This window comes from Chrysemys picta, chromosome 2 (assembly GCF_011386835.1).
Source record: "Chrysemys picta bellii isolate R12L10 chromosome 2, ASM1138683v2, whole genome shotgun sequence".
Taxonomy (NCBI): Eukaryota; Metazoa; Chordata; order Testudines; family Emydidae; genus Chrysemys; species Chrysemys picta.
In genome coordinates, this window is record NC_088792.1 from 217,837,761 (window position 1) to 217,861,252 (window position 23,492).

The 23,492-nt window shown below is 41.8% G+C and overlaps 1 protein-coding gene across 50 annotated transcripts in view; it reads left to right on the forward strand.

Moving 5' to 3' along the window:
• DTNA (dystrobrevin alpha) overlaps positions 1-23,223 on the forward strand; it is a 280,266-nt gene extending 257,043 nt beyond the window's left edge. For 20 of the 50 annotated variants that reach the window (XM_065585461.1, XM_065585465.1, XM_065585462.1 and 17 more), the window contains 5 exons: positions 4,170-4,329; positions 6,507-6,596; positions 8,227-8,395; positions 9,368-9,500; positions 19,914-23,223. In XM_065585461.1, coding sequence (XP_065441533.1) covers positions 4,170-4,329; positions 6,507-6,596; positions 8,227-8,395; positions 9,368-9,500; positions 19,914-20,072 — 711 coding nt within the window. In that variant the 3' untranslated portion in view covers positions 20,073-23,223. Of the gene's footprint in view, positions 1-4,169; positions 4,330-6,506; positions 6,597-8,226; positions 8,396-9,367; positions 9,501-12,398; positions 12,448-19,913 lie in introns of those variants that run through there. The other 30 variants (XM_065585471.1, XM_065585476.1, XM_065585478.1 and 27 more) reach the window with 5 other exon arrangements.
• Positions 23,224-23,492: the final 269 nt, after the last annotated feature.

The window sequence follows — 23,492 nt, forward strand, 5'->3', positions numbered from 1 at the left end:
TAGGCAGGCACTAGCCTGCCACCCCTCACTTCTTTCTTGACCACCTGTGACTCAAGACAGAGCCTTTGCTGTTAGCTGTTTCAGCTTCCCGCCTTTCTTTCACCTTGTGAAAGTCTTTATTCATTATTTTTGTTTCTTAGTTATTTATTTTATTTTATTTTTGAGCTCCCGGAGGAGAGTTTTCCACCTTCTACTTCTGTACCTTTGTTTGTGCTGGAGCACAATTTGTTATGCCTAAGACCCCAGTGTTTAGACTCTGCCAGACTTGCCACAGGCCTTTTCCCCACAGCGATGGATATTCGAGTTTGGGGGACTCAAAGTGCAAGGTCTGTCTGGGATTTAAAGGCAGGTCCAAAAGAGAAAGGGAGGCTAAACTAAAACTCCTCTTAATGGAATGTTCCCTAGCACCAATGGAGTCCCCTATTCATTGGCCTCAACATCACAGGCCACTTCAGTCACCCATCCAGCTTCATTTGTGACCATGGACATGAAGACCTCAAAAAGGAAGAAGCACACCTACCCCACCAGAGAAATGAAGAAAAGGGGTAGACCATCCCATAAAGATCCACACTCGGGAGACCTCCCATCCCTTAAAGAGTACTGTAGGGGCTCCAGCTTAGTCTGGCACCAAAGTGTCGATACCATGTGAGAAGCCTCATCTGGATAAGCACTCTATCGGACAATCTAATGCAGCGGCATGGCCTGATCCTTCATGGCACCATGATACACGTAGGGCCACTGTGCATCCCTCGGTACTGACTGCTTACTCAAGCTCTGAAGTAAGACAGGACCTTGCTTCAGTCCTGCAGCAGTCTCCATCTCACTGGTCCACAATTTCACCTCCGGTAGCGACTCAAGCCTTGACTATAGGCTATCACAGCCCTCCGGCTCCTTCCAGGTTTCTGTCATCTGAAGCTCTCATCGTTTCAGAGGAGCCTGAATCTCCATTGTAGTATAGATCTGTCAGAGCCCCCTCAGTGGTACTCCCAAGGCACCTGCACCTGAAACCTGACCCCCTCACTGGTCATGATACCTCAGGCACTTAGCTGGTCATGATGCTTCAGGCACTTAGCTCAGGAAACAAATTATCAGACTCTGAGATCTCGGTACAGGAATCCATCCCAGTACCGTACCATCCAGCTCCCAGGACTCCCTCTACTGAGGAGGATTTTAGAGAATCTGCCAGTCCCAGGGACTATGACTAGTAGGGACCCATTCACTATCCCTCCCAATGGCATCCTTGGAGTCAGTTTGATGACCAATTTTATAGGATGCCAAAAGGAAATTACAGGCAGCCACCAGTACCACCCGTATGTGCAGAGTCACTAAGACTCTGGAACTGGTGCGTTTCCCATTGAATAGACGTATCAGCGGTCAATCTGCCAGGCCTTCAGAATACAATTGCAGACTCCCTGAGCAGATGCTTCTGGCAAGACCATGAATGGTAGCTCAAAGACTCTGTCTTTCACAGCATCTGTTAGACCTGGGCTCTACCACAAGTAGATCTCTTTGCCACCCCGAATAATTCCAAATATCACCTGATTTGCTCCAGGGGAGGTTACATCCTCTGTGTTCTGGGAGTATCATTTTCAGAAAGAATGAAGGGCCAATCTGTTTCTATGCGGCATGTGTCTAAGTGAGATTCAGGTTGTATTTTGAACTGTTATGGAAGAACTGGGATACACAGTGACAGCACATTCCACTAGAGCTCAATCCACATCTCTGGCTCTACTAAAAGACATTCCTATAGCAGAAATCTGCAGGACTGTGACTTGGTCTTCGAGTCATACCTTTGCCAAGCATTATGCCATTTTACCTGCTTCCAGAGATGACACTTCCTCTGGTGATGCAGTTCTGCAAACGGTGTCTTGATTTACCTCCCCAGTACCCACTTCCTCTGTGAATTACTGCTTGGGAGTCTCCTATAGTAGAGCACCCACAGGGACATGTGCTCAAAGAAGGAGGAGGGGTTACTTACCTTACAGTAACTTGAGTTATTCATGATGCTTTTGTCCTTATGGGTGCTTCACCTCTTGCCCTCCTTCCCCTCTGCTGTGGAGTCTCTGGCTTCGTGCTGAGAAGGAACTGAGTGGCAGTGGGCTTGCTATATATCCTCTATATCCCCTCATTTGGAGCACGGGGTGTTCTGCATAAGTGCAGGCCCACAAATACTACTTTGCAGTGTCCAATTCAGAGTGCATGGGTGGAGTGGAGGCAACAGGGAGGCAGTTTGCTGCTCTTGGTGTTTTGTCCGATCTGCTCTGGGCATGGCCCCAGTGGAGTTTAGAGAACCACCAGGCTACTCTAAATTCTGCCAGCTGGTAACAGTCCCCAGGAGACTGGTTATGCCAAGTCTGCACCAGCTGAAAACTGCCCTGGTCTGGCAGAATTCTCAGCTGGCCAGATCCAGCTATTTTTGCATCCCTTTGCACTACAAGAATGAGATAGAAGGAGCCAGAAAGCAGGAGAGCATTGGTCTCTATGTGTTCAAATTTCCCCTCGCTATTATTTAAGTGTCCTAAAAGTTTTCACTCTGAAAGAAAATATTAAAATTATACTTGCCATCTCTTATCAGAAACGAGTGTCTCACATAAAGGTAACTTTCCCTTGAAAGTCCTGCTTCAAATCTCTCAGGTAACTTCTTCTGCCAAGCTTATTGTAGTGTCAACTTCCATAGCATTATTTTTCAGCAGTGGCAGTGTCCCTTTAAAAAAAAGTATCCTGATCAATTTGTTGGAGGTTAACCGGCAATAACAATGCTGCTTCTCTTCTGATCAGACCTATTTCAGTAGGTGCGAGGTAGGCATGGTTAGGGCCAAAATCTATAAAACAAAAGTTGGCTTACAAATCTAGAAAAAGAAAAGTAGATCAATTTTATAAATGGTTGTTGCTGCCTTTTTTGGCATGCAGTTAGCAATATCTGATCTTCATCTCTGAGGAAACAGTCACCAGAACATTGAAGGCATGTGGCACTGAAGGGGCTAAGGAATCCAACTGAATTTTTTTTAATTGATTGTTACTGCTGGCCCAAATAAATTGAGGGTGGGGAAATCTCACTAGAGATAATGTAATTTTTCACTGAAAACTAACACACATGAGCACTGGTGCCTGTTTAGTGGCACTCATGTTATCTTAGTCAGAGGCCTCTGCTGAACCCCAATTCCTAATCATGCTAAATAGTGTGTGGTTTGTTTGGTTGCTTTTCTTATGTTGACATATATTCCCAGGAACTGTCAGGCAGTAAAGGAAAGGTGCATTAATTCACGGTGTGTCTCCTGGTATCACTCACACAGCTCCACTTTTTAAAATTATTGTTCTTCAACGTATGCTTGAATTTCAGTTAAATGATACTAACTCTCAGGTGCTAACAGCATGACATTTTATATGACTGGTGTTAAAACATTTTAACTTCCATCCACTGGACCCATAACAGGAATTTAAATTGCCTATCTGAACAGTACTTTGGGAGAGGCTGAGTATATCCTGTGGAGTGAACAATTTGATAGTGAATGATTTAGTGGTGGCTAAATAGCTCACAAACCAAGAAGAAAAGCACAAATCTGTACTATTTGTTGGGAGGGTAAGATTTTATTTCACTAATAGGTTTAATTTACATTCCAAAACTTGATTGCATGGATGCCTTCTTGTAACAGTGGTTGAGGTGTAAGAGCACAAACTTGATTAGATAACATGGAAATATTACACCCCCAGGAGTAGCTTCAACTCCTTACCCAGACTGAAAGTTGTCTTAGTGCCAGCATCCCTCCACTTCCTATAGACTGCAAGAGTTATCTTCCTAAGAATGTCTGAATATTGCCAACACTCTTAATTCTTTCACGGAAAAAAGTCCCAGACCTTAGATGTAAAGACAAGAAATATCTTCTTTAAATCTTTATATCCAACCCAGCCTGCCATGTTTCAGGATCACCTTCTAATCTATCTTTCCTACATACTACATCTTTACCATGGGTTGCCATAGCTGTTTCCTAACAAGAAGTTGGGTGCAATAGATTTCCATCAACTGACTTAATATTACCCTATTTTTCTGCATAACTGCATGATACCAGCTGAGGTTTCACTCAGCCAAGCTAAGGAATGGAATGAAGATGACAATTGCTGAGTGTTTTCTCTTGTAAAGACCTATTTAACCACTTGTTCTTATTTTCCAGACTCAAGGAGCAGGCTCCCCTCGATCTTCACCCAGTCACACTATCAGCCGACCTATTCCTATGCCAATCAGGTCTGCGTCTGCCTGCTCCACCCCAACCCATACACCTCAGGACTCTCTGACGGGCGTGGGAGGAGACGTGCAAGAAGCTTTTGCGCAAAGTAAGTTGCATTGTTAAGTTATTATTAGTTACTCAGAGAGCATATGCAAGTGTCAGGTGGGGAACTAAGGCACAGGGAGGAGAAGTGACTTGCACAAGGTTATCCAGCTGTTCAGTGACCGAGCCAGGAACAGAACCCAGATCCCCTGAGTCCTATTCCAGTGCTCTATCCATTGCAACTCAATCTGTTTGCCATAAAATAAAGACTTGTTATTGACCATTGCAAGTTGGTTCAACAAGCTGGGCTTTGGGGGGATGGGAGAGTGATGTGAGAGGGAGGGAGTATTGTGCTGCTTCTCCTAAGAACTGACGGACTTTTCCATTGTGTCTAATGATGTTTACCAGAGCACTGCCATCAGCTGCGGTGCACTTTTCATTCTCCTTCTGTGCTGTTCGTCACATTGCAAAAGGATGGCAGGTCCATCCTTTGCTCACTGATTGTTTGCTTTGAAGTTCTAAAATCACAGATTAAATAATAGGCTAAATATAAAAGAAAGTAAATAGTTTGTGTGACCTGAACATGGAAATATCCCTCCGCCCAGGGAATTACTCTCTTTCCCAAATGCTTGCATCCCTGCAATTTCCTTATTTCTTTTCCTTGAACACAAAGGGCCAAATTTTGCTCTCAATTACACCATTGCAAATTGGAATGTCAGTGGAGTCCCCCAGGATATACCCTGCTGTAACTGAGAACATAATTTGCCCTCCTGGGCTCAATTCTGCCCACCCTTGCAACTTCCATTCGTTTCTGTGGGAATTGCATCTATGAATTTGATGACAAGATTGAGCCCTAAGTGCAATCAAGGTTTTCCCTTTAAAGAACTAGTTAATTCTCATGTTAAACCCTGTCCAGCTAGAGGATTGTTCCTTGTCCCATGGCACCAGGTTGCTCAACGTGTATTCTGTGAGAAATGAACACACAGTGTGAAATTTTCCACTTTCAGCCTAAAAAAAAATGAGAAAGACATACAGACATAGACCACTCTCTTAAAGAGTGGTTTCTTTCAGAACTTGGACAAAGAGAGAGAATTTAGTAGCTACAATAAAATACATGAGCTGCCTCAGGCAACTGCTTTTAGTTACAGCAATGTGTTCTGCTAAAGTGACATGGCAATGTAAAAGTATATTCTCATATGTATAGTGATCACACTTAAAAACAACAACCTTTGGTATATACAGAATTTATGCTCAGTATTTATCTTATTCTAGTTGTATATGGCAAATCTGGGCAGTTTTTAAGCAAACCATTGTACTGTCAGAGTTCTTTTAAGTTGCCGATAGAGAAGGCACTCCATGGAGTAGAGCACTAGCTCTCCTATATTTTCTCCTCTTAGAGAATAGATGTAAAAGTCTGCATAGATGTGAAGCTGAGAAGGCATTACAACTCTTCTCAGAAATGTGTGTGTGTGTGTGTGTGTGTGTGTGTGTGTGTGTGTGTGTGTGTGTGTGTGTGTGTGAGAGAGAGAGAGAGAGAGAGAGAGAGAGGCTTTGAGTTACTTTCCTGCAGTCATTTTCTTCAGGAGAATTTATGACTTGAGATCAACAATTTTAAGGGCTGTCAGTTTAAAAGACATTCCAGATGCCAAATCCTGCTAGTTTCTATGCATCATCCCCTCTGAAGTTAGCTAGGATTTTAAGGATTGGGTCTATTTATATATAGTTTGTTCAGCTACACCAGGATATGAGTTTGGGACTCTGTGATAGCATAGGCTGGGAGCACACTATACCAGCCATGTCAGCCCTGAGGCTGAAGTATTGCACTTTGCTCTCTAATAACCTTCCCTGATTGATGCTTAAGGCAGTACTGAGGAGTTCTGCAGGAAACAACATCTAGACCCTCCTGTATTGGAAAGATGGTCACAGCAACACAGGGCTGTTGATGGAGGGAGTAGTGGCTTTCAGGGTAGGCAGAAGTTTGCTGTGCGTGGGGAGTAGGAGAAGGGAGCAAAGGGAGCTACTCAGTCTTGGCTGGGACGCAGCCAGCTCCAGGAAGGGAATTGGGGTCCTGGTGGTTCCTACCTGCTCAGCAGCTGCTGTATCCCCTCTGAGTCCCCCTCTCACCTCCATCCCCAGGTGTGCAGGAGTTGGGGGCGGGCAGAATCCCCACCGATATTTCCATGCTGGCTCCCACTGTTCTTTATCTTTGTTTTTTTTCTTTTTTTCTTTTTCCTGCCTCAGGCACAAGGCGAAATTTAAGAAATGACTTACTAGTGGCAGCAGATTCAATTACCAATACCATGTCTTCTCTGGTGAAAGAGCTAAACTCAGGTGCGTGAGGCTTAAGAGCATGATCACGGTACAGTCATTTAACATATATTTAAAAATAAATAAAAGGGAGCTGAGGAAAAAACACCTAAATGGAGTTCTGGATATTTTTGTATTTTATGGAAAGAAAACCTAAAAGTGGTAATTTTGAAAGCTACAGACATCCAGGTGCAATTAAAGCTTAGAATTTTTTTTCAGAATATAACATTTTGGTGCATCTGTAAATACTATCATATGTAATTATTTTTTAAAAGGTGTCAGTAGCACAACAATACACCTGTATCCTGATGTGCAATATTCAAGTTCTCCTGAGTCTAGATTTCTAGCTGTGCCAAATGGCATATACTGTGGTGTCCTTTTTAGCAACATATGCAAATGTCTGTAGAGGCTCTATTATGCTGTACCGCCACAGAAACAAGAGGTGGCTCTGCAAATAGAGAGAGAACATATGGCCACAGCATCCATGTTGCCCAGGGCCGGTGCAAGGATATTTTGCGCCCTACGTGAAACTTCCACCTTGCACCTCCCACCCCCACCCCTCCCTGCGGAGCATTGTTTATTATAAACTTTCAAAAATGAATACTGCATAATATGGCATTGTTCATTATAATTAATACATATTCAGCTTGAAATTTTATTAATTTCATTATTTAGACTATATATTTAATGAAAATAAATGAATAACCTGACGGTGTGGGGCTGGCTGGCTTGGGGCAGGGGAGTGCGGCAGGGGTTGGCTGGAGATGGGGGGGTGTAGGGCTGGCTGGCTTCGGGCAGGGCAGGGGATGCGGAGCTGGTTGGAGATGAGGTGCGGGGTTGGCTGGAAACGGGAGGTATGGGGCTGGCTGGCTTTGGGGAGGGGGGTGCTGCAGGGGTTGGATGGAGGTGGGGGTGCGGGGCTGGCTGCAGGCAGGGTGGTGGGTACCAGGGCCATCCCTAGATATTCTGGGGCCCTACGCAGCCCTCCCCCAACCCCGTGGGATGGGGGGGTGTCCCAGGCCTCCATGGGGGAGGCGGCAGCGGGGGGTGGAGGGGAGCCCGGCTTCCGTGGGTGGGTAGGCCTCCGAGGGGTCGGGGCTGGCTTGGGGGGCAGGGTGGAACCACCCCCCAGCACTCACTGGCGGCGTGGCTGGGGCCAGGTCTCTGTACTTCCTGCCGCCAGTGAGGGCAGCCCCGGCCCTACTGCAGAGCTCAGGGGACTGGGGGCAGGGTGGGGCTGAGCCGGGGCGGGGCCCTGGGAAAGAGCCAGAGCAGCAGGGAGCAGCGCAGCTCCCCTGGAGGCCGGAGGAGGAATGACATCACTTCCCGGCCGGCCGGAGCTGCTCAAAGCCGCAGCGCCCCCTCGCACAGCGGTGGGAAGAGGTTTACACATTTAGCTGACGCCGGGTGAGCATCCCAGACATTCTGGGCACCGCTTTTTGGCGCCCTCAAATCTTGGCACCCTAGGCGGCTGCCTAGTTTGCCTAGTGGATGCACCGGCCCTGATGTTGCCTGAAACATACTGGTGTATTCACAATTGAGAGATACTGGAATTCTAACTTGGAGAAACAGGAGACTATTTAGATAAATGAACCAAGCCTACTAGCACATGTGAAAATTAAATGTAGCCATAATCACCTTTTGTGGCTCACAGAGATGGGCAGCGAGACGGAGAGTAATGTGGATTCTGAGTTTGGACGGACTCATTTTGATGATCTTGTTCCATCACCGACTTCTGAAAAGGCTTTCCTTGCACAAATCCATGCCCGGAAGCCAGGATATATTCACAGTGCAGCTGCCACTGGCACCATTCGCAGTGACATGTGGGTACCTTCCCTATTTTTTTAATTCATTTTGTATTGAAATTATGATAAGACTGTGCATCTACATATTTCCCCCCCAGTAATATAACTAAATCTAACCGGGGGGAGGCTCTTTGCCTATACAATAATAATGAGCTCTCTAAGCTAAAGGAGTCGGGGCAAGAAGTGATCAGTTGATACTCTTGATTCCAATCTGAGACTTTTGTGAGCCCATAATAAGAAGTGACCTTACTGGATTTCCATAAGGAAATTCAGCAGCTGAGCCTTTTTATTTGTGAAGTTTTGCTAGAGTACGGCTGGCAAATTTTAATGATTTAACATAGAGCTGGCTGAAAGATGACAATTCTGTTTTACGACAACTTTCAAGGTTTCAACATTTGTTTTTGTTGCAATGTGGAATGAAAACAAAGCCTTTCAAAGGTTTTCACAAGTTAGAGTTGTATTGAAACTTCCATTTTCAGATCAAAAGAGTCTCTTTCTCTGTCTCACCCATCCCATCTAAACCTTCTTTGAAATCAGTATGTCTTCAAGAAATGTTTTGGTGTCAATGAAATGGCATGTTTCATCAGAAACTTTTCAATGAACTCTAATTTAGGGCCCGATCCAAAATCGACTGAAGTCAATGGGAGTCTTTCCATTGACTCCAGTAGGCTTTGGATCAGATCCTTAGAGCCAAATCTTACTCTCAAGGAAGCTTTTGAGAATTTTTGTCATTGACTTCAATGGAAGCATGATTGGACTGTAAATGCACATTTAGTAGGGCATGTCCCTTAATCTCTTTCATGGGTCCTAAATCACTGCAGCAATGGGACTTGAGGAAGAGCTGCAAAAATAAAAATAACTTCAAGAAAATGTACCTGGAGTTGAAAACACAGATCCTGCTTTCCTCTCAGTTTTCATTAAAATAGGGAAGTTCTTTTAACATTGAATGTAATTCGTCTTAGGAGGCTATTTATTAATAATTGTCTTTAGGGTTACAGAAGATGGAGACCCCTACGTTAGAGCAGATGATGAGAACTATGAAAATGACTCTGTCCGCCAGCTGGAAAATGAGCTCAAGATGGAGGAATATCTGAAACAAAAGCTGCAGGATGAAGCCTACCAGGTAAGAAAGGAACCCACCGAATAGTCCCTTGGCTTAAAAAGGATATTGTGCTGCAGTAGCCCACCATCTGCAATTTCTTGTCAGTGGCTGGTGCTTCCAGATTTTAAAACTCCAGATTCTCAAAACTCTCCCCTCTCATGCCTCCCCTAGACAGATAGATAGTTTTCACACACACAAACGCACACACAAAGTGCTCAGAAAGAGCTCATCAATTGACTTGCTTAAGGCTGACATTAACCTTCACAAGGTCATTAGCTAATCCTTCATAATTGCCACTGCCAATCAATTTCTACCAAGCCACTCACACAAGAATGCTTTGTATTGGAGAGACGGTATTGCATGTTGAGCTCAGTTTTTTGTTTAATAATGTAAAGCATCTATGATGTTCTCTCCATGTTAGGGGACGGGAGCCACTTAACCAGTCCTTTTAAAATAGGATGTTTTTGTCATAATCTGGGATGGGGGAAAGGGTCTGGAGTGGGTCACATGATATCTCAAAGCTCCAACTGCTGCATCTGGTGAAATAGGGCAGTGAGGACTCAGCCTGGGAGACTTGGCTTGTGAATAAGTGACCTGGTGATTAGCAAAGTGCACCTGTAGCTTCAAGAGCCGCAAGGGGTTTCAAGCCAACTGGCCCTGCACGTTTGGACTCTCAAATTGCCTGCCTAGTAAATGATGTGCACGTTTGCATGGTGCAAGAGATCAGTGCCTGTTTTAAGTTACTCCTCCTCTGATCATCCAGATGTAAAAATCAGAGTGAGCCAGAGTTTAAAATGTCTATTGGCTCACATCAAGGTTGCCATTGGTTTTGAATTTCAGGTGACTATCATAGTTTTTACATAAATCTGCTGTACAAGACTATGGTAGCTCACAGAAAGTCATTTCATTGTGATGGTCTTTGAGGACGCAATGACATTTCGTCCTCATCCTTGCTATGCAACATCTCAATATGGCAACAATGGGCAACACCTCAATGTTGTGCCAGTGTTTTTACCCAAGATAACAAATGACAAAAGGGGGCAGTCCTTAGGTTTCTGCTGAATAAGTGGAACTGCTACTCCTGAGTTAGAACATGGAAAGCAATGATTTATTATGTAGCAGGAACATCTTAACAATGACATCGGCCAAGCATTATGTCATTAATTTCTCTACTTCTACTGACACTCCATTTTTTCAATAAAGGGAACAGTGTAATGATCTGACTATAGAGTTCAGTGCAGGATCAGAGCCAATATTAGTATCCTACAGCACAGCTCAATTAACAAATACATGTTTTTAAATTTACATGAATAGTCACACTAATTACAATGGGATTACGCAAATGCATAAAATTAAGTGGGGGGGAGGAGGCTGCAGAATTACAGCCATTATTTGTGAGGCGGGAGAGAGAAATTTTGGTAAATAACTTTCAGTATTGTTGCTTCCTCCAAAGTTGACTTTTCTGCTGTAGTCCAAAATAACCCCAGAAAGACAACGCGTTAAACCCTGTCCCCATTGAAGTCAATGGAAAACTTCACTGGGGCAGGATTTCACAAAGGGTGACTATTACACCTGGCTTGTTTCCACTTGGGGAAAAAATAGAAATTAAAAACAGGAAAGAACAAACTTTTTCTAAAATGATTAAATTGGGTGATCTGAAATGTTCATCCCAGAAGAAGAGTTCAGTCTGTTAACTTTTCCTGAGGAAACTTAACACTTTGCCTCTAAGCTGTAGAGTTCTACTCAGAAATTATTTGATAACAGAAAACATTTGTTTTCTAGAAAACAAACACTAGAAAACATTTTCAATTGATGGCTATGGCTTCTAGTATGCAAACCTTCAATTGTGTTAGTAGCCCTTACTAACATGAATGGTGCCATTGGGACTACTTGAGTAAGAGCTGCTAGGATGAATAAGAGTTAGCAAGGTTATGTCCTTTTGAGTCACTAGAACATCTGATGTGGCCTTGTCTCTCTTCTCTGATTTGGATTTAATGCATAGTATTTCATTATTCAAGATCTTTTTCCACTGATATCCCTGGATAGTCTTTAAAGTCAAAGACCATAGAACTAGCTTTAACTTTATTTGTAAAGAAAGAAGAAAAAGCCAGTAAATTTATTTTTCAGGTGTTCCAGGGAATGGTGGTGGGAAGAATTGTGTAGTTTGAATCCAGCCTCTAGAATTTAATATGGTATTTCTTACTGATCATGTTCATAAAAGTTTCCCATTTGACTAGATAGCCTAAAACAAATGATGGCTGTAGTTGCTCTCATAATACAACTGTCAACTGAAAAAATCTGATAAGAAAATTACTGCTACTAGGCTTACAGTATCCTTTGTTGGTTCAAGAATGATATTACATGTATTTCTCTGTCTCACTATATGTAAAAGCAGTAGTTTTAGATGGACATGTAGACTTATTATTGCATAGGAGATGATGGCACAGTACCCAGTGTTTTTGGTCTGTGTGACCTTCAAGCAAGCTTTTGCAAATGAAACTCTGAGACACTAGAATGAAACCAGATTGTCAGCAAAGAGAGTGCTTTTTTGCTATGTGGCAGCAGCAAAATGCATGGTACATGAGAGAGTCTGTGACAAGAAGCCTCAAAAGCCTCATCTTTTTCCGCTTCCTCTTAAGCATGTAGCAAATAACAAGTGTTATCAGGAGGAACACATTTAATGCACAAACCTAAACGCTAACAGCGCTTACCCTCCCATGTCACTTAGCAGATATGGTCTTATAGTTTCTTGCTGAATGTATTGTACGAGACAGTTTTCCTTAGTCTTATTTCCTGTCCCCATTATTTTCTCTCTTATTTCCTCTCTTGTGCATGGCTTTATTCCAAATAATACACTGGCCTGGCTGCTCACTGGCTTAACTTGTCATCTTCTTGTTTTATGTCCTTTGTTATCTACAGGTCAGTTTGCAAGGTTGAGTGCAATATCCTTCTATCACTCTCCTCTCATGTAAGTATTACCTTAATATAGGAGAATCTTTTCAACTGGTAACTTGTAATTCAGATACACTGCGCCTTCTACTTCATGTGCATGCATGATGATGCTGTTTCCTCCCTTGCTTATTTCCAGACATCCAAGCATGAATTATCTCTAAACCATGCTCATAAGCCATCAAAAGTTTGGTCAAAGTCCTGAGGATCATCCCCACACACACTTTTATTTTATTACCTTACTCTGTTACGCAGGAGGGCAAATGGTCTTCTTAGCTATCAATGACAATGATTAAGTGGCCATGAGAGAGAGAGAGAATGATCCAGTGTTTAGGACGCTAGTTTGGAATTCAGGAGACGGGTTCAATTTCCTGCTCTGTGCCTCAGTTCCCCCTGTGTACTTCCCTGAATCACTGGGGCGTTGTGTAGATAAATGCATTACAAATTGTGAGATACTTCAGGAAGGGGTACCATACACAGGTGCTGACTTTCTGATGTCCCGGGGAGGGTGGTGCCCCACCCTGACCCCACCCCTTCCCCCAAGGCCCCGCCTCTTCCCACCCTGTTCTGCCCCCTCTCTCGACTGCGCCCCACCATAGACGACTGGTACCTCCCCATACTGAGGGGGCACTATCTAAAGGGGAGGTCATGTGACCAGTCACGTGTTCCCCTCCCCACGCCAACCCCCCCATGCCCAGCCCAGGACCACCATGCTGTCCCCGCCGCATGTTACCTGTGCCTGGCCCCCCAGGTCGTTCTGGCACTCTCCCTGGCATGAGGGAGCCACGGTGGAGAGTGGGAGAGAGCCGCTTCTAACACCGGCCCCTCCTGATCACTGCTCTGCAGCCCAGCAGCTGGCTGAGAGAGCCTGGCTGGGGAGGCAGCTTCCACTCCCTGCCCAGGCTCGGCTGCCGGGGACTGCGGCTGAACAAGCCGGAAACGTCCCAGGGTTTATGGGGGCTCCGGCTCGCTCACCCTGGTTCCTAGCACCTGAGCCTGGGCGGGGGGCGGAAGCTGCCTCCCCAGCCAGGCTCTCTCAGCCAGCCGCCAGTCTGCCACACTGCCAAGCAGTGTCCCAGCAGCCAGAAGGCGCTGATCCCGCCACTTTTGCTCCTGGTCCCTCTTCTCCCCCCCCCCATACCTTTCACTGCCTGGCATCTGGGGATGTCTCCCCTGACACATTGCCCAGCCCCGCCCTTGCTCTGCCTCTTCCTGCCCCTGCTCCTCCTTTTCCCCTTCCCCCCCCCTCCCCAGTGCCTCCTGCACATCACTGAACACCTGATCTCCAGTAGGCGGGAGGCACTGGGGGGAGCGGAGGAGGGACCCACCGGTGGGTCCTGAGCACCCACTATTTTTTTCCATGGGTGCACCAGCCTGGAGCACCCGTGGAGTTGGCACCTATGGTGCCATATAAGTGCTTAAGATGGATAGTTAGTACTCATGTATCAAATGCCATTACCCACAGCTATCACTAAGTACCCATCATCGCCAATGAAGTACAGTTTATCACTTTTGAGCTTAGCCAGTGCCCCAGTATGGCATTAAGGAGCACTTTGCCTTGCTGGTGGAGCCATTTGCAGATGAGAAGTAAAACCAGTGACCATGCCACCTCTAGCAGGAGTTTGTTATGAAACTAGGCTTCCTAGACAAATTCTAACACGATGAAATAGATTTTCACTATTTAAATCCCATCTAGAGTTTCAAATGTATATGGTATCATCTTCTCTTTCTGTTCCAAGTAGTGTTGATGTGAACTGTTAAGTGGCTGCCGTGTTTCATCCGAGAAGAGGCTGCATTTTAGTAATTGGCAAAGTACTTCTTGTTTATATCAGTTTGATGGCAAAATTTGGCCCTCAGCTACTGGTGTGCAATTCCCAGTGAGTTTATTAGGAGTGATATGCCTGTTACTCATGCTAGAATTTGGGCCTTTGTTTGTAAAGCACTTTGAGGGATGGGAATTTAAAGCTGCTATTTTTTTTTAAGCCCTCTCTCAAATACTAGTGTTGAAAGCCATCAGTGGGACAAAAAACAAACAGCAATCCCACAAAATATCACAACACTGAAATAAGTATACACCACAACACATTTTCCTATTTTCCTTTTACATACCCCCATCAGGTTATACTCACCTCCTCAGCAGCCTTGGTATGTGCCTGGAAAGTGAGCAGCTATAAAAACACATTTTCTTTTTTCAACATACTAGAATTGTTAGTTACCAGTCAAGTTACTAGAATATGAAAACAGATCACACTGCAATAATGAATGTCTATAGAAGTATAGAGAGTTCAAATATTCATGTAGCATATGCTTTTATATACATTATTATAAATTAAAATGATAGTGGGTGAAACATGCTGCTAAAGTAAGACATTATCTGATTTTCCAAATTCAGGTAAAACTTTTTTAATTTTTTTAATTATTTATTTGTTTGTTTTAAAAAGTTCAGGTAACTTCTTTTAATATTTTAACTTTAGCAAACCTCTGCACTTTCTGCTTCCAGCTAGAAACACCAAGGCTAAGATACTGTTGTAAGAAAAGCCAAGTTACACAAAAGTACAGATTATCTGAAAATGTGCATCCCCACCCTGGTTGGTGGGCTCGGAAGGTTCAGTTAGCAACTCATCTCTTGGATCTTTTCCGAAACATTTGAAGTTAGTGCAGCACATTATGGGTGGGACTTTTGAAAGCAATCTGTGTTGACTTAACTCTACTTCTATTGCAGTCTACAGTAAAACACCTGTTGACCTCAGCGGGAGCAGTTAGGCCAACACTGAGCATTTAGAAAATTCCATCCTCCGAGGGAAAACTTGGCCTCGTTGAAGGCGATGGCAAAACTACCGCTGACTTCACTGGAGTCAGGATTTCACCCTATACTTTTATCCTAAAACAGCAAACTCTGTTTCATTGATGCCACATCTGCACAGGATTGTGTGATACAATCTAAAATAGCCCCCTCAAATAGTGGATAGAATCCATAGTACTCAAGCCCATTTACTTCAGGGAAAAACAATGTATCCTTTGTACTTTATTTGTTATTAATATTTCATCACTTTGGAAAGAGAAACCCCAAACAATGTATACAGGCTGCAGTGGTTAAAGCACTATCTTGAGTCCTGCCAACTGCGTAACTATAGCAGATCTGCATTTCTATTTCTTGGGAACCCCTGCTGTTGACTATAAAAAGCAGTTATTTTTAGAGATCGTATTAGCCAACAAATTCTGTATAGAAATACTATCAGCATTGTATTGCACAGGTGTTAGTTGGAAGGCCAAGTGATTTTTCCTACCCCAAAACAATAATCCCCTGGAACTGCTCTTATAAAATGAAGTTTATTAAGAAGAATGAGAGGGCAAGTCAGACCAGTGCAATATAGACATGAATACAATTATATGATTGACAGACTGTCACAGAACTCCATTTGTTTCCTGATTTATTAAGCTATATACTTCATCATTATTATTTAAAATTATTATATCCTATTTGCATTTTGGAATAATGCTACAGGAAAGTCTCTGGAAGTGATCCTGAAAACATCTGGTATAAATATAACAAATGCAGTCTCAAGAGAGCAAGTGGGTTCTTGTAACATATAAAATATAATGTAATCATGTTTTCAATTTAAGTTTTTCATATTAAAATAACTGCCGATTATTTTTCGTATATATATATGAAAAATTTATAAATTAATGGAGCAATAGACTAACACTGTCTAAGTGCAAGGTGAAAAGTGGTTTCAGCTTTCACTAGATGAAACTAAAAATAAACTTTAAATTGTCTGAGCATAAAAATTTTTAAGTTATTTTACTTAAAATAGAGTTTAGGCTTAATCTGGTTCCCATAGCTGCCAGGGGACTTTTGCCAATGACATCAATGGGAACAGAAGCAGGCCACTACTGAATGCAGGTGTGACATATTAAAGAGGGGTAACTTGTGGCATGAGTGTGGTCCCATGTGAACTTCAACTTATTGTACTTTTTAAAGCAATATCTTTGTTGGTGATGCCATGGCACATCCAGTTCATTTTTCAATTAATGCTTATTGTTTTTAAAACAATTGTAAGGTGTGTAAAGCTCCTGAAAGTCATGCTTAAGGTACTAGCATGTAGGAGAGTACAGGGAGAAGGGGATTCTTTATTAAGTCTCACTTCAAATTATTTTTATTTGCATTTTACTTCTCTGCTATAGTTGAGAGCCAAATCCAATACCCATTGATGTCAATGGGAGTATTTTCCTTTGACTTCAGTGGGCTTAAATCAGGCCCTAAATTATGAATGTGAAAGGAACAATTTGCCCATATGTTCCATCCAGGCACATTACACTCACCTCAAAAAAGGAGTGAAGCTAGAAATGACAAAACATGTCTTGCTTTTAGATCTCTGTGAGACTTTAAAGCAAGATAAGTGGGAAGAAAGTTCAGTAGTTTTATTTTATGAATGTTTAAAGTCAGAAACCTCACACACGCACACTAGATTGGTTTGTATAAATTTTTTTCAGATGCATTGTAATGATGTTTTGATTAACAGTATATTTGTTTAGGACACCTTACTCCACTGGAACTCAATAGAGCTTGTAAGCTCCACAAGCCGAGTAGCTTTAGATCCACAAACTTAATAGGTACAGTGATAGTGATAGACTGAAAGAGTCAGTCTATTAAGGTTATCAAAGAGACGGTTAAAGGGTAACTTGATCACAGTCTATAAGTGCCTACCTGAGGAACAGAAATTTGATAATAGAGAGCTCTTCAGTCTAGTAGATAAAGGCATAATAACATCTGATGGCTTGAAGTTGAAGCTACACAAATTCAGACTGGACCTAAGGCACAAATTTTTAACAGAGGATAATTAGCCATTGGCACAATTTACTAAGGATTGTGGTGGATTCGCCATTTGAAATCAAGATCGGATGTTTCTCTAAAAATATGTTCTAGTTCAAACAGGAATTAATTCAGCGAAGTCCTATGGCTGGGGTTATACAGGAGGTCAGAGTAGACAATCTCAATGGTCCCTTCTGGCCTTAGAATCTATGAATCCTATGAAGAAAAAAAAATCATTGAAGGATGTGTATAATTAAATCAGCTCTATTTAAAGCCACCAAGATTAGGAGACTTCTCTCTTTGTGCATTTTTAAGTGTGTCTGCCACACTTGTCTATGGGTGAGAGTGCCACTGCGCTAAGGAGTCTTAAGCATGGGTCCAGAACCCATAAACTTACATGTAGAGCTGAGCAAATAATTTATTTTTTTGGTTTGGTGCCTGAACCGGGGGAGGGGATGAGGGTGGGAGGAGGGTACGGTTGCTTTGAACCAAACTGAAAAAATTAGTTTTTCTCATCAAAACAAAGAAAAACAAAAAAACAATTAAATAAAACATTTCAATCGTTGATTTGAATCAACATAAATGACATTGCCAAAGGAAATGTTGATTTGAAGAAAAAAAAAAGTCAGAACGGTTCATTTTGACATTTGTGAAATGTTTGTTTTCAGATTTTTTTCAGCCAGAACTATGTCAAATTTGACCCGAACTTGCAAATAGTTTCAGGGCCCTGAAAAATGTAACTCTCTCAGCAAATTTAATACTTGCCAAAAAAAATTGCATTTAGCTTTACTTACGTGTTCTGCTGGCAAAACTTGTAGGATCGCAAAGCCAAATAGTTCAAGGCTTATATATTATTCTAAAAAGGCACATTAAATATAAAAATAGCATTACATGGAACATTAAGTTTGAAAAAGAATCAAGCTCTCACTATGGAATAAATTTCAAAAGTTAGGTTATTCCCATCCTGCTATATTAACTGAGCTACAGACCACGTGTGTAATATTTTCTTTTTCTCTTTAATCTGACTCTTAATGTATTATTCTTTATTAGTAGTATATAACATAAAAATGTCAAATGTGCAATGTGGCCAAATTAACTTTGGAGGAGCGACCTTAACTTTCAGTGCATGATTTTTCAACTTTAATGTTGCATGAATATTAGGATATTTTAATCATTAAATTATATTACAACAGGAAATAAACTGTGGTTGAAGTTATAAATACTGGGGGGGAAGGGGACTCCGCGATTACTAATCACTTGAGCTTCAACTTGTGATTGATTATGTCATTAGTAGAACCCTTCAATGTATTTATAATTCTGTAATTCAGTGGCACTCATTTCTTGTATACAACCATCTCTTCATCCCAATGCCAGGTCTGGAACAAAAAGAAGCATCCTGGAAATCTATAATAACCCCTCCTCAAACCCACAAATATTCATCTAAGACATAGAGTGTGTACAGTAAATTAAAAAAAAAACTGAATTATATACAATGCTATAAATGGATCTTAATGTTCTGGCTGTCTCAGACATCACTCATACTTTGCTCTTGTGGAGTTTAATGATGACATCAAAAACTATGAGCTGTAGCTATATTTATATATCCTTAAAATTACCTAAATAAGAACCAACCTAAACTGCAAATTGAATCTTTGAGGTTTAAACAAATTCAGATAACTGCCCTCTTCCACTCCAAGTTTTAGCCTGATATAATAGAAAAGGATCCATTGGCCATACATTGCCGTCCCATACTGCAGGTAATTTGACTGCACTAAATATTTCAGGGAAAGAGGATAAGATAAACCATAATCCCTTTAACTTTGAAGTGGGGAGGTATAACGAGGAGGAGAGAACTTTGCTCCCCAGGAAGAATATATCAAAAGAACGTATTCCCTGTGTTGCCCAAAACTAGTTCCTCAGATACACCTTGGAACATCAAAAGTTTTCCATCACTGAATAACACTTGGAAGCATCCAATTCTAGAAACACAGGATGCCATTGATTGTGCAGGATATGAAAGCACTCATCAAAGAGGAGCATCCTGCTTAAGAGAGGTACAATCCAGCATTATTTTTGAGCTAGCTACATTCTCTGCAGATCAACTTTTACACCTATAAGATGAAATTCACCTGAGTGTGTAGGTCCAGTGCAATGTTCTCCACCCTGCTTAAATTCCCATGTGGGGGCTGTCAAGGGAGGTGCTGCTAGCCGAGTAGCTGCACACATGAGTATTTGCACCTTCTGCAAATTATCTCCACACCAGCCCAGCCAGCATGGAGGGCTACACCTTGGAGCAGGAAATGGGAGCATCAAGAGATCTGTGTTTATGCCATTACAATTGCCCCAGTACCCTGTATAAATAGCGCAGAAGGTTTCAGGCCACTACTCATATCCACCAGAGCTGGAAGAGTGCAGAGCAGTCCTAAATTCTGTCCCTGTTTTGTGGGAGTGGATTCCAACTCCTCTGTAATTTCACCTGCATAGACCTTGAATAGTTGAGGTTTACATAGATCTAGTGCGTTTCACCTTTAATACCTAAGTTGTAACCAAGAGAATTGGGTGGCTTTTTGTTTTCTTGATAATGCAGCATGTGACGAGTTTGTTTGAAATGTTTGCATGTATGTGTTTTAAGACAACTTTCCCTTTTAAAAGTTCTCCTAAACATTGTTTAGCAGGCAAGCTGCAGTCAGACAGACAACGAAAGCTATGTAAGAACTGACGATGAGGAGAGCTGCATTCGAACTGATGACGAAGAAAACCTGGCTGCAAACTTCACAGAAGAATGGAACCAACAAGTGCAGCATCTCTTGACAAAAAAATCAAATGACTAACTAATTTCCGAGGACTGTAGCACAGTACTTTTGTTCTAAGAGTTGTAGTTTGTAGGTGTGTGTTTTGAGAAAAAAGACTTTTGTTTAAAGCTAACTTATATTAGCTACATCTTCTGTAACATGGCTTATTACCGATGAAGAAAGCAGGCTGAAATGTGTGCTGCTGTTACAAATAATAGCAGTATCAACAAAACATGTAAACCCTTTGCACACAATGTTGAACCTATTCAGTTTACAATGACAATATTAATACTGTTTATAGACTTCAATTTGATTTCTGAATACTTCAGGATTTTAGTAGAACAGTTTACTATACACTGTACATTTTTCTTTCACAGAAGAAATAAAAAAGCTACAATTATGCATTTAACACTGAATGATTATACTCCTGAGTGTATATATTTAGTAGCCCAAAAGCAAAGTACCAGACTATGTTTGCAATTTGTTTAAAAGTCTTTTACATAAAAGACTTGTACAAAATGCACTAAAACCCCCCTCTAATTTAGGGCTAACGTGTAACTTAGGAATGTTTTCTTTCAAAGTAATCTAACAAATCAGCCATAGAAGTTAGTGTAAATATTTTTTTTCCAAACAGATATCATATACAAAAGGCAACATTCAAATTATATAGAATCTCTAGTTTTTAAATCAGCACAGATCTTCTTAAAACTGTGAACTATGTTTTGAAATACTCGTTACTAAAGCTGTTTATAAACCACAGGTGCCATAAGATCCCTAAACTGACTGAAGTTATGTATAATCTTCCATGGTATTGTTTCATTGATGTTTTAGCTTTAGTAAACATGTGTTCAACAAATCGGCTCTTTCCGTATTTTCCCCTCCCCATCATGTTATTTTTGAGGCCTTCAGCTTTAAATATATAGGCTTAAAGTGCGCTTTCAATTGTTTCCTTTCATTTCCAAATGTGTATTGCCTTAGCCAGCCACCAGATGTTCTGCATGCGTTCTTGGAAATGTGTAGTGAGACTCTCGGAGCTGAATGGAGACTTAGAAATCAGTGAAATGCACAAGGAAAACAGAGTTGTTGTTTTTGAAAGAACAGGCATATGGTTACAGAACTAGAGTATTGTCTCTGCTAGTAACTCTTAACTTTTTATCTTACCCGGGGGGAGAATTATGAGAGAAAGTGGGCCTTTTCGATCATGCAGGATAACAAGTTGAAAATGTTAGTTGTACAGTGCTTGCCTTGCCCTTACTAGTATCCTAAATGTAGTTTTGACCAGAGTTTGAAGTGAAATAGCTGGTAATATCTCACATAGGACCTTACTTAGGAGTGAAGTGACACTGTCTAGCAGCCCTGAAAATTCTAGGTTTTCATACAGATAGGCCACACCTGGCACGGTCTGTCTTCAGTGAATGATGAGGTACTGATGTAAAAGAAGTTAAAGCATGTCTGTCTAACCTTTCTTTCATGGTAACATTTTAGGATGTGTCCTGGATTGCTCCATAGCTTGTCCCAATAAACGCACTCGCTGTATGTCTGTACGCGATCTTTAGTCGCATGGCTGTTTCATTGAGATTGAGTGTTAGATAATGCATATCTGTATGAAAGAGTTACTGCTATTTTTTTACTTTCATACAGTATTATTGCTTATACAGACCCCTTGCCCACATCTCCTTGTATATCTGAGCCTGGTCTCAGATACCCAAATTGACACTCCTGCAACTAGCTATCTTCACGTAGGCTTCCCCCCACTCCTCCCAATCACTGGTCTTTGCTTCTGTGGTATAGGCCAGCCTGAAAAGGTAGGCACCATACCTATGATGGCATATGTCTCCTACAGCCTCTTCTCAGGAATGGGTGAGCCTTCCACTAGTGCCTAGCACTCAACCCTGAAAACTACTACAGTGAAGTTACAGCCAGTGCTGTCAGCTCAGGATTCAAGTCAAGCATTTCCTGAACACAGACAAAGTGAGCTAGCACACAACTACGTGCCATGGCTGACTGATTCAACAACCTATGTTACGTTTAACGGCATCTAGATTAACTACCTTACGTAACTTTCATGTCTGTGTACACATCATCATCATGCTGAAAGTAAGTGCAATAGTATAAATCCATTGCCAGGGCTCCAGGATTAATACAATGAAAAATGTTGACAAACCAACCAGTTTTCTGTCAGGCTGGTGTTAGCAAGGCAACCCAAACAGAGTTCTAGGTGACCTCTTCTATTTTAGAGCTCTGAGATGAAGCACTTTTTAGTTGGCTCTCCAAATCTCTAATTTAAGCTGCTTCTTTTTTTCCCCAGTGGTCAAGCTGGCTACATTTTAGCACAGTTGGTCTTTGACTGTTTGTCAGATATTATTTTGGTTGTGACTTATGGTCATTAAACAAAGTTACAGAAATGGTCCCCAGTACTAGCCTTTTCTAACTACAAATGCCCAACCACAGCAGTCAAAACTCCCTGAGTGGTTGACTCTCACTGGAGGGAAGGACTACTCAGTAGTTTGCAATCCGGACACAGGGATGTGACGATAAATAGGGTTCTTGAATGTTGAAAGTTGAGGAGGAGAATAGGTTATCTGTAAGTAGTAATGTTAACTAACCTGCATAATAAGGTGTGTGGCCTTTGTTGTGATATATGTATTTTCTTATATGCATGAGCCAAATTGTTGAATCATTACTTAGCACAGGTGTCTGCCTTTACTTTTAGTCATCTTCTCCCATCCTTATTAGTTCTTGGCAATTATTGTAGATAGACCTTGTAAATATTGCAACCTCAGGTTGCTGCAATCACATTGGTTCAATTCAGCAGAAGGAGCCATGAACAACAAGCACTCCACTGTGTCCTGATGAGAAAGGGCATTTTTATCTTTGAACCAAAAATGTATGAAGAGTTACATCTTGAGGCTAACAACTGTAAGACATTTTTAAACTACTGTACTTGACACCACTTGAGACAGATGTAGAGACACTAAAGATTTCCCACTATTCATTGGTATTGTAACAGAACTATTGTGTGGGGTTTTTGTATTGCTGTTAAGTATTGTTTTGTGTGTGTGTGTGTGTGTGTGTGTGTGTTGGAACCTACTGGGGACATGTTATATTTTGAAGTGATTAAACTATTTAATTGTGTGTCTATATTTTGGAATGGAATTATTTCTTCATTAAAAAGGATTTTTAAAAATAATTTACCAAGACTCATGTTTGTGCTTTGTTTTGGTATTAGCATGTCTGTTTCCTGAAACTAGAGTGGGGCTTTCTTCTGGAATAAAGTAAAGCAGCATTGTCTGGTTCAGTGATCTTCACCTCTTTCTTTCCCACAACCAAAAATTCATTGCTTTTTTAAATTCTGACTCCACATTACAGAATCCTTCACACCAGCTTCCCTCATGCTTCAAACATGTCACTGATTGCTGCAGTGATCTAGGCAGTTCCTTTCTTTCTCCCCATTCTGGT